This window comes from Myotis daubentonii, chromosome 8 (assembly GCF_963259705.1).
Source record: "Myotis daubentonii chromosome 8, mMyoDau2.1, whole genome shotgun sequence".
NCBI lineage: Eukaryota > Metazoa > Chordata > Mammalia > Chiroptera > Vespertilionidae > Myotis > Myotis daubentonii.
The window spans coordinates 76,951,231-76,968,891 of NC_081847.1; the positions used below are offsets into that span (position 1 = coordinate 76,951,231).

A 17,661-nucleotide genomic window follows, 5' to 3' on the forward strand; every position below is an offset into this window, starting at 1 on the left:
AGCCTTCATAAAAGACAGAGTGGACTGATTTAAGGAAACATTAGCCTGCGAGGCCGCAGGGCTTCGGTGTCCCCGTCTGTAGAATGAAGGAGGTGGAAGAGACAATCTTTTCATTCACTCCCCAAAAGGGAACCGCAGTCACGGAAATGTGGTGGGCTGGAGAATATGACAAATTGGGGTGCAAGTTCTGGCTCTGCGTCTCCCTAGCACATAACCCTCATCGAGTTACTGCTCCCAGAGCACCATCCCCGTGGTATTCAGAGGCGCACAGGGACATCTCTGTCACAGTTTTGTCAGGAGGGCTTGATGAGATAGAGGACGGGAAGGCCCTGAGCGTGCTGGGTAGTAGGTGCTTTGTCAGTATTTCCTCCGGTGCACCCTGAGCCTGATGTCATCCAGTTGGTCTGATTTCTGCGCCAGCAGGACTGTCAGCGCTCCCGGTGGTCTGATGGGGGTGCTGGCACTTAATACATGATGATGACCCTGGAGAGTTTCACTTTTATACCGTGTTTTCCCTCCTCTCAGCTCACTGCCTCCTCACGGTGACCCTAAGAGGTGGGACGAGCAGGTGTCACTGTAGGGATGTGAGAGAGGAGAAAGCTGAGACTGAGTGGGGCAGCAGGGCAGGGCAAGGACCCGGCGCCCAGCTCTTGGGTGCAGCGCATCCTCTGTGCCCCAGCTGCCTTTGTCCTGAGTGCTAAACGCTGCCTGCTCTGGGGGCCCCTGTGAGAACCCGGGCCACCTCGAACTGTCAGGCCCCAACTGAAGGAGCCCCCACGATCCCCGGACCATCCACTGAACAGATGCATAGAACTGGCCCTTAGCACGGGCATAGGAAGAGAGACCCTAAAAGGGTGGCCGGCCACTCCCAGAGCCGCTCTGACCTGCCTGCTGGAAGCAGTCCCTCCTTCCCCTAACAGTCCAGGGTGTGGACGCACAAAGCAGATTCCTCAGCCTCATCACCCGCTTTATTTATAGCACTCGACTCTAAGTAGTGTTTGCCAGTTGTTTTCCTCAAATCCAAGCCAATGCAGAGCAGTGTGGCCCGGGCCCCGCAGTGGGGAGAAGGCAGCCTTGCGGTCCTGAACGGGTCCAGCCCCGACGGAGATGACTTGCAAGGGGGTGCACTCAGTTTCACATTTAACTTTTCACGGGTTTGTGGGGGAAAACCTCCAAACAAACCGTTTCCTAAATGAGGGGTGCCCCTTGGCCCGGGGCTGCCCGGCAGGCCCAGCCAGGAATTGGCATGTCTGGTGAGCAGCCAGGCCTCTGGCCCTCGGCTCGCCCAGGCTCCTTCCCTGGCTCCCGGCACCCATTCTGAGCCGAAGCTGCTCTCTTGTATCCTGGCAGGATTTGACCAGGTTGTAATTTTCCTTCATGATCCCTTTTCCATTTTTCTTTACAAAAAAGGCATCAACTCTACCTGGTTGCAATAGGGATAAAAGGTGTATATACAAGAAAGTACTTTACAGAGCAACGTGCGATATAAATGGAAGGCACTCTATAATATAAATGAACATATAAATAACATCTGCGGTACAGTATATCAGACACATGGTTTGACTTTGGATGACCAAAACACCTTGGTTCATAGCTTATATAGGTATGAACTATACTGTCACTTAATTGGATACCTAATGTGGTGTATAGTATGCACTGTGATCCATAGAATTAGGTAATATCTCATGACATACCATATTCCGAGCACAGAGAGAAGCAGAATAAAAATCAGTCAACATTAGGCTATTTTGGCATTCGAAACACAAGCCCCAGATTTGTGATTTTAACAGCTGAAGCTGGGAGGGAGAAAACTAAAAATATGTGCAAATGGGGAAGATCTCTCCATGAACCGGCAATGGGGCCCACAGGGCGGGGGGAGGGTGGGAGGGCAGAACTCCCAAGAATAGGTCTGGGGAGGGGGAGCGGCAGGGGGAGCCTCTTGGAAGGAGGTGGGAGATGGCACTCGGCAGTGACTGTTCCCACTATTTATGAAGCCAGATGAGGAGCTACAGGGCTTGCGGTGGTCCCGTGTCTGCTGATTAGCTAGAGATTATATTGATGATGTAATAAAAATTCACTTTGTCTATTAAGTTTCACCAAGACAATCAAGACAGATTAGATAAAAATCAGAGGAAATGAATAATAGAATGGGGAAGAAAACCATGAGCCTCCCTCCCTGCCATGATCCCTGTCTGTCTCCCCTTTTCCTGCCCACAGTCGGGCAGGAACCAAGAAGCCTCTACCCCACACCCTGGCAAATCAGAGCTGGAAATGTCCCCTTCACTGGGCTGCTCTGGGGGAAGGGACTCAGCTTTCCAGGTAGGACGCTGGCTTAAGTTTACTGACCGTGTTTAATATTTGATTAGACCTTTGGCACGGCAGCCGCGGGGTGTGCTGGCCCAGCTGGGAGATGGGCAGGGTGAGCAGCCCTTGGCTGCCTGGGTTCCTCTGGCCCGGCAGGTTGGGAGGTGGGGTTCGTGTCCGCAGTGGCACAGATTTAGGCCAGGCCATGCCCCTCTGAGTAGCCAGAGGCCTCCCAGGCTCCCAGCGTCTCCCTCTGGCCTCGCTGTGCTGGACATTCCCCTATTAGAGAGGTTTCTTCAGGTTACAGCCTGGGCTCTAAAAGGTCCCGGTACGAGGCACATGTTGCCAGAAACGGTAACACATTAATGTCCATTAGCCGCCAGGGACACATCTGCCCAGTTTGATTTGTCAGATCAGCAAGGGGCAGGACTTAAAAGGAAAGCAAAAGGAGGTCACTTTGTGGTGGGGACCGCTGTCCTAGGAAGGCTGGGAGGCCTGAGGGCACTGGGGCTTGGGGTTTGGGGCATGAGGATGGTGGGCAGAGAGGAGAGGAGGTGGATGAGTGAGCGGGGAGGGCATGGGAAGGCCACGTCACTGACCCCCATGTCCCTGCAGGGAGGGGAGTGATGCAGTCACTCCAGCTCCTCCACAGCCCAGCTCTGCTCCTCCCTCGGGAAATCCTGGGGCTCGGGAAGATGCCAGGGTCCAAGCTCTATGGAAGGCCCAGAAGAGGGGTGATCCTTCCTCTAGAGTCTAGAGCAGGGGTGGGCAAACTTTTTGACTCGAGGGCCACAATGGGTTCTTAAACTGGACCGGAGGGCCGGAACAAAAGCATGGATGGAGTGTTTGTGTGAACTAATATAAATTCAAAGTAAACATCATTACATAAAAGGGTACGGTCTTTTTTTTTTTTTTAGTTTTATTCATTTCAAATGGCCAGATCCGGCCCGCGGGTCATAGTTTGCCCACGGCTGGTCTAGAGAGTCAGCCACAAGTAATCCTGCGTCCGTGGCCCCCCAACTCAGCGGCTTTCCAGTTCCTCCGGGCTGGGTTTCTCTGCCAGGGACCGGCAAGACACCCCCATTGCTCCCTTGCAGCACATGGGCTGTCCAGGGGCCTGGCACCCTTCTGTCCACACTGGGAGCAGTGTTTCCTAGGATCTGCCAGGTCCCTCCAGCTGCAAGACCCGTGTACAGGAAACAGTGTCCCCTCTTCAGCCCCACTGCCTGGCTGCTTCCAGCCACTCCTGAGCTGGGGCAGACACAGAGGAAGGGTGGAGGGCACGGGGAGTCTAACCTGCAGAACTCCCCAGTTTATTGCTTGGGACATTCTGCTGAGTGAGCCTGTGGGGGCAATATGGATGCCTGCCTCAGTGACAGAGAACCTGGGCCCGAGTTTAAATATTCTTTGAGTAATTTCTTAGCCCAAGTGGGCTGCCGTTGTGACATCAGAAGGACACTGGGGCCCCGAAGCAGGTGAGGACAGCCCTTGCAGGCTCCATGTGTGTCCCGGACTTCCTTGGCCACAACTGCACCCATCCACCTACCCCTGACCCCCTCCTCTTCTCCGCCAGCCAGACTGGTGCTGGGAAGACATTTACTCAAAGGGAGAAGGTCCTTTGTCCACCAGCCTGAGAGTAAGACTTCACTGCAGTGGGACAAAAACAAAACATAATGGAATGAAACGAAACAAAACAACCGGGCTCTTCGGCACTCCAGCCTCCCTGCTCTGCCTGTTCCCCGGGCCACTCTGCCTTCCTCCCGCCGCCTTACCCGGGAGCCGGTGTCCCTCTGTGATTACTCCGGTTTGGGGGCTCCTTCATTCCCCACAGAGGACATCTGCATTGAACAGGTTTATATTTGTGGGTTTGCCGGCCCCTGTCAGAACCAGTTATTTCATGGTGGTGAGGGTGGGTCCCTACCTTCTGAAGAGAGAGCTTGACCCTCAAGTACCTGAGCTGCATAAGAATCTGGGACTCCTTGAGGTCCCTATCTGCCCCGTTAGACCCAAGGCTCCCCAGTGTGGAACTTGGTGCATCGCCCCCACCAAACTATAATGCCCCACATTCTCCGCTTTGCAGAAACTGGCCCCTGCCCCATGGGGTGAGCGTGGGGCCCTGCTCCCCATCAGGGATGGTGGGGAGGAAGTCCCGGAGGCCGACTGCAGTGGGGTTGATGATGCTGCAGCCCTTGCCTCAGCAGCTCCTCCTCCTGCCTCTGCCAGCCTTGGGGACACTCTCCTCCCTGCTGGGTGGCCTCTGCTGGGGACCAGACTTGTAAGCAACGGCTCGGCTGAGACAGGTCAGACGTTTAGAGTTAATGTTTTGCTGAGAAACTTGAGAAACAAGGGAGAAACCAACCGAGGCCTTGGAGACAATGTGAGCCACAGACAAGGGGAGACAGTTCTCTCTCTCTCTCTCTCTCTCTCTCTCTCTCTCTCTCTCTCTCGTGTGGCCTGGGCCCTGCTCTGTTGGCTCCCCTCCCAGTCAGCCCGTGTGACCTGGTCTGCCCGTGGTCACTCACTGCAGCCTCAGGGCTTGCTTTCCCTGCTCAGAGACACCCCTGAAATGTGTGCTCTCCCCTCTCTCTGGGGACACACTCAGCTGCCTCATCTCAGGCCTCACTCTTGACTCTTCGTTCCAGTGGATTTTCAAGCCGGCCCAACACGATTACAACAGATCTCACTCTAAAACAAATCTAATACTTTACTTATTGAAATAAGATGAGAGTAAAGAGAAAGGTCTTATGTTTTAATTAAAAATTTTTTAATTGGAAGGGAAAATGAAGCCATGTAATAAGCCAGTGATGGCTCTCCTGCTCCGTGCCTCCCGCTCTGAGCACCGGCTGGATTTAGGTCGCTGCACTGGGGCCTGCACCATGCCCGGGTGGCGGGTGTGCCCACGGTCACTCATTGATGGGTCCTCAGGCACAGGATTGTAGGTATGGGAGAGTCTGGAGCCCCAACATATGGAAGTAAGAATTAAAATGCACCCTAAGCCATAAGCTGGCTATTCATTTTTGAAATGAAACAAAACTGACGTTTGTACTGAAACTACAATACTGTCTGGATTTTCTGACTCTCATCTCTTGTTTTGTGGGTCTCTGCTGGTGGCCCAGGCTGGGGCCTGAGTTGTTCAGTGAGGGATGGGGCCCAGGGTCCCATGCTGCCCACTTAAGCAGGGGGCTCCCATGCAAAAGAGGAGTGATCCGCCCTGGCCCTTAGGGGTGCAGGGGTGCGGGAGAGGTTTGGTCTGCAGCTCCTCGAAGCCTAGCCTCTGAGTCCTGTGGGCATGAGGGGCCCTCGCTTGAGTGCAGGAAGTTCCCCCTCTCACCGTCAGAGGGCAGGCGACCACTAGAAGAGAGGGGAGCCCTCCCACACTCGCAGTTTGGGGGCCCCTCCTCAAGGTAGGAGAAGGTCTAGAGGAGAGGCCTGGCTTCTGGGCTGTTCTCCTAGGACTCCTTAGACCCAGACTGGGGGCTGAGGAGGGAACATGGCACTGGAGGGAGGCTGGCCTGGGCCCACTATGGCCATCCTGAGCCTGTGCCCTTTTGGAAGCTATGATCTGTGAAGTGTCCCAGTGGCCACAGGGGCCACAGGGGCTGGGACTCAGCTAGGAAGACTGGGCCTTTGTCACTGTGGAGGGAGCAGAGCTTGGCCAAGACCCTGGGTGTAAGCACATGGTGGGACTGATTGTGCATGAAGTGAGGGGACAAGCTTGCCCCTTGGGCGCCCTGAGGAGGGGGAAGGAGGAGGCAGATGGGGCTGAGGAAGGACCAGACATGGCCCGTTTACTGAGCCTAAGTGCTCCCTACGGGAAGGGGAGCACCCAGCCCTGAGAAGCCCCAACTCACCTCCCAGCAGAGGCACCGTTTCCTCGCCCTCCTTCACAGTCAGAGGCTCCTCCCCTGCCCTGACCAGCCCCTCGCCTATCATCTGTCACCCCCCCCCCACCCCGCCCCCACCATGGGATCTGGCCTGAACAACAGGCTCTGGAAAAGGAGAAAAGGAATCATTCAAGCACTCACTGGGCTTCCCCTGCCAGCCCTGCTCCCTCTCTTGCTTTCTGAGTAAGCACCCAGACACTGGGATTCTCTCCTTTCCTCTCCCCTCTCAGAACAGCCTGCCAGGTGTTGCCCAGGGCTGCCAAATAGGGCCAGAACCTCTGGGGCTGGGGCTCCGGAAGGCAAGGGGTATGCCTGGAGGGAATTTCAAGGACAAGGACACATGGCCTTCCCTTTCCTTCCCGCTCACTGTGACTGGAGGTGAGCCTCAGGGAGCAATAGCTGTCTGATGTGTGGAATATTCCTGCTCCCACCCGCAGTGATGATGGGGCAGGGCCCCGAGTCTCGTCCCAAGAACCCAATCATGGTGATTGATCTGATGAGATGCTACTCCTCCTGGGACCCCTAAGTTTCAGAGTGCACACTGGCATCTCCCGGGGCCAGTATCCCACCACATAAGTAAGGATGTTGCTTCAGGCTCAGGCCACCCCCTTGGAGACAGACCTCGTCACACAGCGGGCACAAGGATGCTCTCTGGGCCTCATCCGATGAGGCCAAGCCAAGCCAAGTATTGATTTGAGAGAAAGATATGGATATGTGGGGTGGATAATGGGTAGGGGATCCTATTTCTTTCTTTTCCTGTTCAGAGAACACCTCTCCTCTACCTCACCCCACTGGCACGCAGAGGCCGGATGAGGAAGACTGTTCTCATCAGTCACCCAGAAACGCCTCCATTCCCCTGGTCCCCTTCCAGGAGCTCAAGACCATGAGGCCTCTGGGAACCAGGTCCCCCTCTCCCACCACGGCGAGCACCCCCAACATCTTCACCTCTCTGCGTATTCTTAGAACCAGTCAATATGATTAATTTTACATGGGCATCATTTCCTGCCGTTGCCGCGGAGTCCTCCCTGCCTCACCCATCAGCAGCGACATGATACAGTTTCTGGTTATATTGGTCAACCAAGATATTGATATGATTAATAATGGATATCTATATGCTGACCTTTGTCCACACAACTGAATCACACTGGGCTGGCTGTCACATTTCTTTAAGAGGTATTGATAAGCCCATTACTGGAAGGGCAGGTACAACCTTAGGTGTATGCTTCTCACTCACCTTCAAGCATCTCCTGTGAAAATCTACCCTAGCTAGTGTGGGTGCAGTAGCGTGTGCAAGAGCAAGTCTGTGTGCAAGTGCTTGTGTGGTGAGTGGGTGTGCGTGGGTGGGTGTGTGGATGTGGGGACATGTGTATGGGTGTGTATGGATGCCTGTCTTAAACACGGCCCTTTTAGAGCTGATCAAATAGTCAATTAGAGCATTATAGGGAGGTAGCAGAATCAGAGAGTTCCTACAAATACACTGTGATGTACTGTTTGATCTTTAGATGCCTCTTGTCTCCTAGGACTTGCGCAGGAGGCTTGGCTTTATAAGGATATTATTAGGTTGATGCTTCGTTCTCTCAATGTACCTGCCAGGCAAGAGACAGGACTCACTGGGAGCAGTGTGGCCAGAGCAGCCATGGGGTGGTGCACTGAAGGCCATGCTGCAGACTTGCTCCGGGGGCAGGCCGCTCCCAGCCTCAGTCACCTTCTCTCTGCAGTGGCAGCGCTGAATCCAGCACCGTGAGAAGGGAGGTCGACTCAGCTCAACCTCTCAACCTTCTGCACTGAGACTCCCAATCTTGGGAGTGCTGGCCACTCCACAAGGGTTTGCCCCTTATTACACATGGGGGTGTGGCCCACTGCCTATTAGGAGGGGTCTGTGGGAGAATGCACACTTTGTGTGCTCACGTGTGTGTTGCACAGGCACACAGATCTCATGGTTAGAGGCACACCTGTGATTACTGTCACCCCTACCCGTGTGAACAGTGGTGTCAGGGACAGTGCCTCTACCAGATTGGTCTACAGTGATCCATTCTTGTTTGGACCCAGACATGTGACAGACATGCTCACTTGTCAGGGGAGATTCTGTACTCGGCCTTGTAAAGGGAAGCCGGCTGGCTAGAGAGATCTTTTGGATCCTCAGACATAGTGTATGAATAAACCAGACATGGATTAATTAGGTGTGACTGCATCATTAAATTAGAATAATGAACAAACAGCCACGTATGGCATTCAAATCTGCCTAGAATGACTGCAAGGGTTGCTTTCAAGTAAGTCACCTGTCAGTTTGTAGGTTGTGGCGACTCTGGAGAGTGAGGTTCCTATCATATCTTAAGAAGTAGATTCTTTAGGCACCTCCTACCCCAGGAAGGACCATCCTTCAATGGGCACTCAGACTCCCCCACTGAATCCAAACAATGGCTTGGTTCAATACAGCATCATCTATGCACGCTTCAGCTGCAAGCATTTCTCAGAGTGAAATACGATGGTAGCACAGGTGCTCAAGAGACAGGAGGGAGAAGTTAAGAAGTGAAGGCAGTGGATGTGAAATGTATCGATCCCATAATATTTATGTGGCTGTGCACATTGGTACTGGGGCACGTGCGTGCGCGCGCATACACACACACACACACACACACACACACACACACACACACACCTTTTGCATTTCCATGAATGCTTTTTTCTTCTGTCAACCCTCCCCATGTCAGCCAGCCAGATTTGAAGGTGAACCAAGTCTCAATTGTGCAATTTTAGAAACAGCTGCTGGACAGCGGCCCCTTGCCCTCAGCGAACAACACCCCATCACAATCTCCATCCTAGGACAGAGCAGCTATGCAGAAAGAATTGCTTGTCTTCAGCAAAGAGGACACCAGCAGCTTAGAGAGAGGAAAGAAAGCTTGTTTGTCTGGCCGGAGAGCTGTGGGATAGCATAATGCATGGGGGCTTTGTTAGTAAGATCTGTTAAGTATCTAGAAACCTTTGATCTGGAGGTGCTCTTAACCAAGGTGATAATTAATTAAAGCCGAGTGCATTGCAATAAAGTAACATCACATCAGGTGAGTCGCTGTCCAGAAGCGGCTTTCAGAACATTTAAACTCTTGTTGGAGTCCAGCTCATTATCAATTCCCGCCCCCCCTGAGCTTTGATCACTATTTTTGGCTGTCCCATCCTCAGGGACCCAGAACTACATCTGTCTCCATGAGGGCATTCGTTTATTTACATCTTGCAGATGGCCACGTAGGATGTGTTCCCAGGCTGAGCTGCTGGGAATCGCTCCGTCTGTGAGTGTTCCTCAGCTCAGCTGGAAGGGAGACACAGGGGCGAATAAGAGAAGCCAAATGTGGAGCGAGGGGCAGGGGAGAAGCCCTGTGAATGCGTGGCCCTGAAAACAGCCCCTTCTACTCACAGAGGGACCCAGAAAGGAGGGCACTTACCCGGGGCCTGCCCACCTGGCTGCCTTGCTGGTCTCTGTGGGCAGGGCTGCGGCTCTGGCTTTATACCTTCTCTGCTCATCCAGCTTCCAGTAGCCCTGGATGAGCAGAGAAGGAGGATGCCCTTAGGGCAAGCACATAAAGTCAGGAAATTCCTCTGCCACCTCTTCTGCCCCAGCATTGTCTCTCTGCCCTGGCATCTTTAACTGCACCCCTATGTTGCCAAGTGGAACATGGACCTTCCTCTTTGGTTCTCACTCTGGGGTTTGTGAGGGCACTTTAAATAGCAAGGAGAAGGAAAAAAGTGAGATGCAGGATGATGATAAAAGGGTTACAACTAAGCTGGGGGGCTCTGTTCTCCTTCCTTAGGCTATTTGGGTAGGGTCGGATGCTTTCTGTGATTCTTGGAGAGTCTGTGTATTTAAAGACCTGTAGAGAAGGCAAAAGTAAAGGGGGGGAGGGATGGGCTTTTCTTGTAGAGAGTCCAAAAGATGGGCAGCCAGATCCCTGCCACACCTGCTTGCCTTTAGGGGAAATGCAGCATTCTGCTTGGAGGGCTCAGCTTGATCGACTTGGCCAAGGCGTGTGTGCGTGTGTGTGTGTGTGTGTGTGTGTGTGTGTGTGTGTGTGTGAAAACACTGCAAGAGAAAAAAAAGTAGGGCTGGGGTGTCAAGGGGCAACTGGTGGGGAAGGGAATGCAGTGGGTGGAGAGAGTTATCTCTGCACAGAGCTGGGTTCGGTGGCTTGCCACTCAGATCCTGGATAGAAGGTCAGTTCTAAAATGAGTCAATAGGTAAGCAAGCAAGCCTGCAAAGGGTGAGGGTGGGGGGGAGTGGGGGAGATGGAAGCCTCTCCCATATTTGGACTTCTAGGTGGGGATTTCAGATAAACAAGAGCATGCCTCCACATTGAAACTTAGATCATTGACAAATCCAAGTACCCGTCCTGAGGTGGAGCCAGTACAGAATCACAAGGACAGCGTCACTGTCCCCAGATCCTCTCTTTTTCTCCATCAACCACCTTCCTGATCACGCACATAGCCTTCAGGATGAAATTACCCCTAACATCATCTCTGTACCACTTACATTTGTCATCTCTCCTCTGCAGATACACACACACACACACACACACACACACACACTCACTCACTCACCCACCCACACAGGCTGCAGCGTCCTCCCTCCCTCAGTCCTCCAGTTCCCACAGAAACGCACAGAGTTTCACACTCCCTCGCTCTTCTCTTCGCATGTCACATGGGATTTCCCTTCCAAGTTCGGAAGCTGCTGCAGTTCTAACCACTGTCAACCAGCGCTCCCAGCTTCCAGCTGGCATTTTGGCCCTATAACTCTCAGAACCCTCAGTTTTCCTTTTTTTGCCCACGATGGTGGGCCTCATTCTCTGTTGCATCTCCCTCTCTTCTACACCTGCCTACCCCAAGTTTTGTTTGGTGAGGTCCCTCCTGGGTCAGTTTGGAAAATGACCACCTTCTGATGACATGGAAGGTGTGAGTGGTGCAGTGTTTTCCCCCAATCTACCTGAGGCAAGTAAGACTGGCTCCCAACCAAAGAGGTGGTGCCTTGGATAGCTTCTAAGGATCACTCAGAAGCCCCTCTCCCATCCTGATACATAAATTATAATAATGAGGATAATGATGCTAATAATAGTGACAGCGATGGCCATGCTCAGGTTGCTGGAGTTTGGAGAGCTCACTGGGCATCAAGAATGCCCCTGGAAACCAGCTCTCTGAAAGCACTCTGATAACTCAACAACATGCCTGTGTCTGGGGCATACCTACGGCATGCATTTTTGTAATTGTTTTCCTTTGGGTTGTTTTCAAGCTATGACTTCACTCAAGAAAAGCTTTTCTTTTTGTTTTGTTTCGTCTTGTGTTTGAGAAGCCACGACATCCAGCCAACCGGAGCAGGTGGAGACAGTGAAAGTGTGCCAAGGGGGTTCTTTCAACCCAATCTAGAATTCCCATTAAAGCCGAGGGGGGAAAAGATGGTTAACATCTCCCTGTTGAATTGCAGTGAAATCTAGGCCAGCCCAGGTTTCCACATGTGTGGGATGCGCTTAGTCATGCTTGCACATGCGTGCAGATACGTGCACATGTGCATATTAATTTATCTCTGTGTGTTGATTCTGAGGAAGTCTGTTTGGAAGATAAATGAAATTGTGCACAAGCAGCAAATAACCACTAGTCTCTTAAATAAAGGGGTCATTTCCCAATACTTTTTTCTTTGCTCCCAAGTAGGATACTTATCAACACTTGAAATTTGAAGGTTTTTTATGGACCTGTTTGGTTTTGTTTACTTTAGCTTTTTAATGATTGGTATTGCTTATTTTCTTTAGTGAAACTTTTTTTTTTTAAATATTTTTCTAATTTTCTCATCACAGCTATCCCATTTTCCATATCTCTTTCTCACAAGGCACATCTTTCTTTTAACAACTATGGGTGTGTGCCCAGCTGTTCTACCAGTCTTTCCCTGGAGAGAAATAAATTTTTATTTTTCAAAGTAATTTTTTAAAAAAGTTCATGTTAATTGACCTGATGCTCATGAGGATGCTTCAGCATCACTGCCTCGTGGAGTCCTTTGGAACGGACACCAGAGCCTCGCCGGCTTTAGTTCACCTATTTCAGGAAAACAACTAGCCAGCTCGGCCAAAGTCAAGCGGTGGAAACTCAATGTTCCGAGACTTGTTACATCTTACGTGAAAACACAGGACATAATTTTGTGAAGATGGTCACAAATCACCGAAACATAATCACAGCCCTTGCCCTTTCCCTTTCTCCCAGCAACACCCCAAATCATGGGGCTTCGGGCATTTCCTAGTCAGATACCGCTGGACTGAGAGGTTGTGCATCTGGTGATGAGTACATTTTAAAATGATATGCTCTCCAGAGCTCAGTCCACAGAGGGTTCCATCACTCTGTTCCCACCCTCCCTCTGGATGTTGTATGGAAGTGTGAGGGGCGAAAGTTTCTGCTGCTGTGGCTCCTGGGTTGGGAGCCCCCAGGGCTGCCAGTAGACTAGATTTTCCTCCCTGCAGCGGAGGATGACCTCAATGCAGAGTGGTTACCCAGGCCACAGATGTGTTCTAACTGGTTAACTAGAGGGACTGTAATGTGGACTTGGCTGTTTAGATAAAAATGCATTGCAGGCTCCAGGAACAAGCACACTTCAGTAGTAAAGGCTGCTTAAACCTTTGGGGACAGCCCTATGTTTAGATTACATTAATTCATAAATATTATACTAAATATCTCTTAAATTGGACTTAAATGACTTCAAAGATAATGCATTATAATATGGCTACCCAGAGAGCACTAGTCTTTATGTCTCCCAGTAACTCAGTCTTTGCTGCCTTTTATCCTGTTAGACAAGACCAAAGTTATGAATGGATTGCGGGCTTCTTCATGCATGATCTGCTGTGTGTGTTAGCAGTCATGGATATTTGTGCGTGTGTGTGTGCGTGCGTGTGTGTGTGTGTATCTATTTTCAGTCACTGGCTCCGTTTGTTCTCCAGGAAATAAAAGGAAGAGAAATGAATAAAATGTGAGAGAAGTGAAGAATTAGACCAGTGTGTGACCTGTTCCCTTCTTCAAGGGAGAACAATTCTATAGGAAGGGGCAAAGTTAGTCCTGAGCTCACTTCTGCTGCTACCCCGGGAGTTTGCCTCTCTCCTCTTAAATCAATAGTACAATGTCTTTTTCTTTGGAGTCTGGAAAAACAGTCTTCCTCAAAGTGCTTCTAATGGGGGGGAAAAGAAGACTCAGAATTAGCCATGAGAGTTTGCATTATATTGGATTTTCTTCTTTGGGTGTTGTTTCTTCAAATTGCAATCCTGGGTTTTTTCCTGGTTTCTCTCTCAGCTTAGCACCCAGATCTCCCCCTGCCCAATTGCTTTCTGGTCTCCAGGGGGTAAATTTACCTTTACAGTAATTACCTTAGTCCACAACTGCTATTTGCTGCCTCCCCAGCTCAACAGCCTTTCTCTGCTATGGCTGGGTTTGCTCCACAACACCCACCCACTCCCTCCTCCACAGACTCCCAATTTGACTGGAGTAATTGCCTTTTAAGGTTCGCTCTACACATGGCAGGTATTCCATTAACCCTTAGAACTCCTTCCATCTTTAGTCACCTGAAATGGCAGGTGGTCAACAAATGGATATCCACCTGAAATCGCATGCATTTAATCTATTTTTTACTTTTTTTCTTAACCAATAATATACATATGCCATCCACACTGGAAGCCACTATCCTGTGTTGTCCCTCAATTTTATCCATGTATGATTCATTAGAAGTTAGAAATTCAAGAAGGGGAGAGAAAGAGCCACAAATATGCCCTGAAAGCAGGCTTAACAAAGGCATGTTTCTATCCCGAGAACCTCATGTTGTTAATTTAGAGTTGGGGAAAATCTAGAAATCAAATGCAACCCTTGTTCTTCAAGCCTCATCATGCTTTTTGACTTAACAGTAATTAATCACCAATGGCAGGCGAGTAATTTTTTTTTTAAGGTGGCCGGAGGCTTATTTTATCAGGATTAGCTAATAAATCAGGCTGTATCACTGAAGAAGGAGTTCAAACTCTTCTTGGACTGAATAAAACAGACCTCGGAAACTGTCTCATTTATTTAGCTCTCCCAGAGCTTTCAGGCACTGTTGGGATGTTGTGGCCCAACCTTGCCTATAAAAATCCAAGTGAAGGAGAGGCAGGAAGTTTCATAGGAAAAAATATATGCTCAGGCTCTGAAGGGTGAGCTGCGACAACGAGGCACCCAGCATGCCGGGCCAATGGGCCTGCCTGCCACAGACTGAGTCAGTTTAGGGGAAGAATTATTTAGAAAATGAAGTTTTGCTTGTCCTAGGAATCCTGGCCAGGTATGTGTATGTATATATATGAGATGATGCACACAATATAACTGTATCATAAGCTTCTCTACCTTCCTGATGCAAATGATGATAATTCTACTTTTCTGCTACAGTACAAGGGAGTCCAAATAACATCAGAGACAGTGATGATACCAGCAAGAAGGGATCATGAGAAGAAAGCAAGAAATATTGTTAAAGTTTATCTTCATTTGAAAGAAAGCATCAAATAAAGTGCTCCAATCCAGATCTCATAGGAAGCCTGGGTCTTCACAACTGTCTTTCGCCTCTAGTGGGTTTTGATTTTTTTCTAACTTTAAAAATCTCAAATTGTCACAAGAACTGATGATTAAGATGGGTAAAGAATTTCCCTACCTATGCTTTTTAATTTTCATTATTACTATTTTAAAATCTGGGGACATATTAGAACGACAAAGGTTTGATACAAACATTGATTAGCATCTATGGAGCTTGATTGGAAAAGGAAAAATTACAACGATATGGTTGATTTGGGGGAGGGGGAAAAGGAAACAAATATTATTTCAAACACTGCCTCCCCAGTCCACCTTTGCAGTTTCTCTTCTGAACATTTTCTCCATATTGGATAAAGGTTGGTTTCTTTATCCATTACAGCCCCTTCCCTCACCCCACCCCAACAAACCTAGTATATTTCCATTCTGCCGTGGTTTTGTGCGGCTCAACATGCCATTAACTTTAAGATTTACTCCTCAGCAGGCAAGCTGGAAGATGCTAAAGCCAATAAAAACTGCTCTCTGGGACTCCAACTATGAAGAGTTTGGAGCTGTGCTTAGTATTCGGATGAAGGGAGGGCTGGAGAAGGAGGGCGGTTGTGATAGTGAAAACCACTGCTGCTTAGAGAGCCAGACAGCTCTGCGCTCTGCACCTAATGTGCCGGAGGATCAGCTCTGTTCATAGCCCATTTGTGGCCAAGGATGAGGCTGCTCTCTCTGTGCGGGTGGGTGTGCGTGTGCATGTGTGTGTGTGTTTTCATCATTAAAACCACCAGCTCTAACACAGCATCTTCAGTGGCTCTCCACACTACTGTTTATTAAAAACAGAACATCCATACACATCCCTTACAACTTCCTTAGAACGGTGCTCCTTCTCTGCCTGATGATCAGTCTCTCTCAGAAAGCATTTAACTTGCCCACACAGCTCCAGCCCCAATGAATCCCTGCTGCACATCCTATACATTACTGTTAGGGAGCAGAGCACTGGGCTAATTTCATCACCCACCAGCCACCCACACACATCCTACAACTGAACACATTTGGGGCTCTGCCTTAAAGATAATAAAACAAGGAGAAAAACAGGCAGGCTGCAGACAATTCCCATGACCACTTTCCTAAAAAGTTGCTAGGTTTTAATTCTTTGATTATTCTGTCTCCCCTCCCCCAAGCACTCACTAGCATTGATTGCTTCAAGGGAGAGAAATAATGTACTATAAACCTCTCTGCATGGTGAGTTTGGGATAATTAGGCTACACCCTTTAAAATGCATATCGTGCACATACAAATTTCCCTCTAAAACCCCACTTTCCTGAGAAGGGGGGGGGGATCATCCAGGCTTCCCCAACTCCTTATACCACCCAGGGGATGGCTGGTTCCTTGCTAATTCTTGTCTTAGGTTTTGTCCCTCCTTCCTTCAAATATCCACCCCCTCCCCCACCACTCACACCACAACCGGATTATTGAGAAACACAGCTCGACAGGGAGAGTTTACTGTTAAATTGGTAGCGAAATAAAAATATCTCTGAATTTGTCACCTCCCTCCTTTTTAGACGGTTGCGCTCTTGCTACTCTGGCCCTGAGCGGAGACCACCGAATCTCCTCAGTATTTTCAGCACCACGGCGATGGACAGCACCCTCGGTCCCTGACCGGCTGCGCGCCTGCCAGTCTGCCGCTCAGCGTCCCGGGCTCGGCGGTGCAGCTGTCCCCATCCCAATCATTCAAGTCGCCGTACCCCCAAATACAAGCCCCATTCCTCCTCGACCTTCTCTCTTTCTCTTCCTCTTCTGCTCCAGTTGCTCTCCCTACGGCACCGCTTCTGTCAGCTCCTTTCCCAAAACCCAGCCTTGCCCCAGCAAACAGCTCCCCACGCACCCCAGTCCTGGTCTCTGCTGCCCGAGCGCCTCCTTCCTCGGCGTCCGCCCGAGGCTGCCTCTCGCGCCGTCTCCGGTTCGTCCGCGGCCGGCCGGCCAGCCCGCCCGCCCTCTCCTCCCCAGCAAAGTTAGGAGGATAAGGTGCACTCACCTTTGTGCATGCCTGTGAACCTGTCCTTCAGAACCGTAAGCTCGTAGATCTTGCCGAACTCCTCGAAGAGGGGCTTGAGGTCCTTCTCATCCAGGTTGCGGGGGATCTGCCCAATGAACAGCTTGATGGCATCGTGGTCCTTCATGGGAATGGTCGACGGGTTCCCCGGGCTGTGGCTTAATCCGTTCATGTGCCCGGCGCTGCCCGGACTGCTGCCGAGCCCGTTGGTACTGAGGCTCGCGTTGTCAGCCTGTCCGTTTGCTAACGTGGCCATCTTTATATACATAGAGAAAAATCTTCTTTCCTTTTATTCTTTCTCGCTCGCACTCTCTCGCTCCTCTTCCTCGCAAGCTCGCTCGCGCTCACACACGCACACGCATACACACACTCGGGTTCTCTCCCCCTCGCTTGCTCTATACCTCGCTCTCTGCTCTCTCTCTCTTTCTCCTCTCTTCTCTCGCTCGCTCGCGCTCGCGCGCTCTCTCCCCTCTCCCCCCCGCTCTCTCCCTCCCTCTCCTCTCTTCTCTCTCTTTCGGCGGTCTGATCTGATTTTTTTTTTTTTTTTTTTTTTTTTTTTTACATTGAACAGACAGGATCTCTGTCCTTTCCGTTTAAACAGGCTGGACCGGTTCAAGTTCCCAGTCAGACCAGGGGTGGGGGAGGCGAGTGTGCCCTGGAGAAGGAGGGGGAAGCGGGGCCCGGGAAGGGCGCTATGGGCGGGCGGACTCCCGCGCGGCGGCGGGCGGCGGCCCGGAGCAGGGCGGCTTGGGGCGGTGCCGCCCCGCGCGCCTCCCCCGTCGGCGGCCCCAGCGAGCGACGGTGGTACGGTCCGGACAGCCCCCGGCTATAAATAGCGCCAGGCGCATGGCTCTTCGGGAGGCGCTGAGATTCCGGCGC

The 17,661-nt window shown here is 50.9% G+C and overlaps 1 protein-coding gene across 42 annotated transcripts in view; it reads right to left on the bottom strand.

Annotated features, from left to right (window-relative positions):
* The window catches only part of CELF4 (CUGBP Elav-like family member 4), a 271,724-nt gene extending 254,452 nt beyond the window's left edge, over positions 1-17,272 (bottom strand). For 23 of the 42 annotated variants that reach the window (XM_059707176.1, XM_059707163.1, XM_059707175.1 and 20 more), the window contains exon 1: positions 16,765-17,269. In XM_059707176.1, coding sequence (XP_059563159.1) covers positions 16,765-17,050 — 286 coding nt within the window. In that variant the 5' untranslated portion in view covers positions 17,051-17,269. Of the gene's footprint in view, positions 1-16,764 lie in introns of all 42 variants that reach the window. The other 19 variants (XM_059707145.1, XM_059707178.1, XM_059707144.1 and 16 more) reach the window with 4 other exon arrangements.
* Positions 17,273-17,661: the final 389 nt, after the last annotated feature.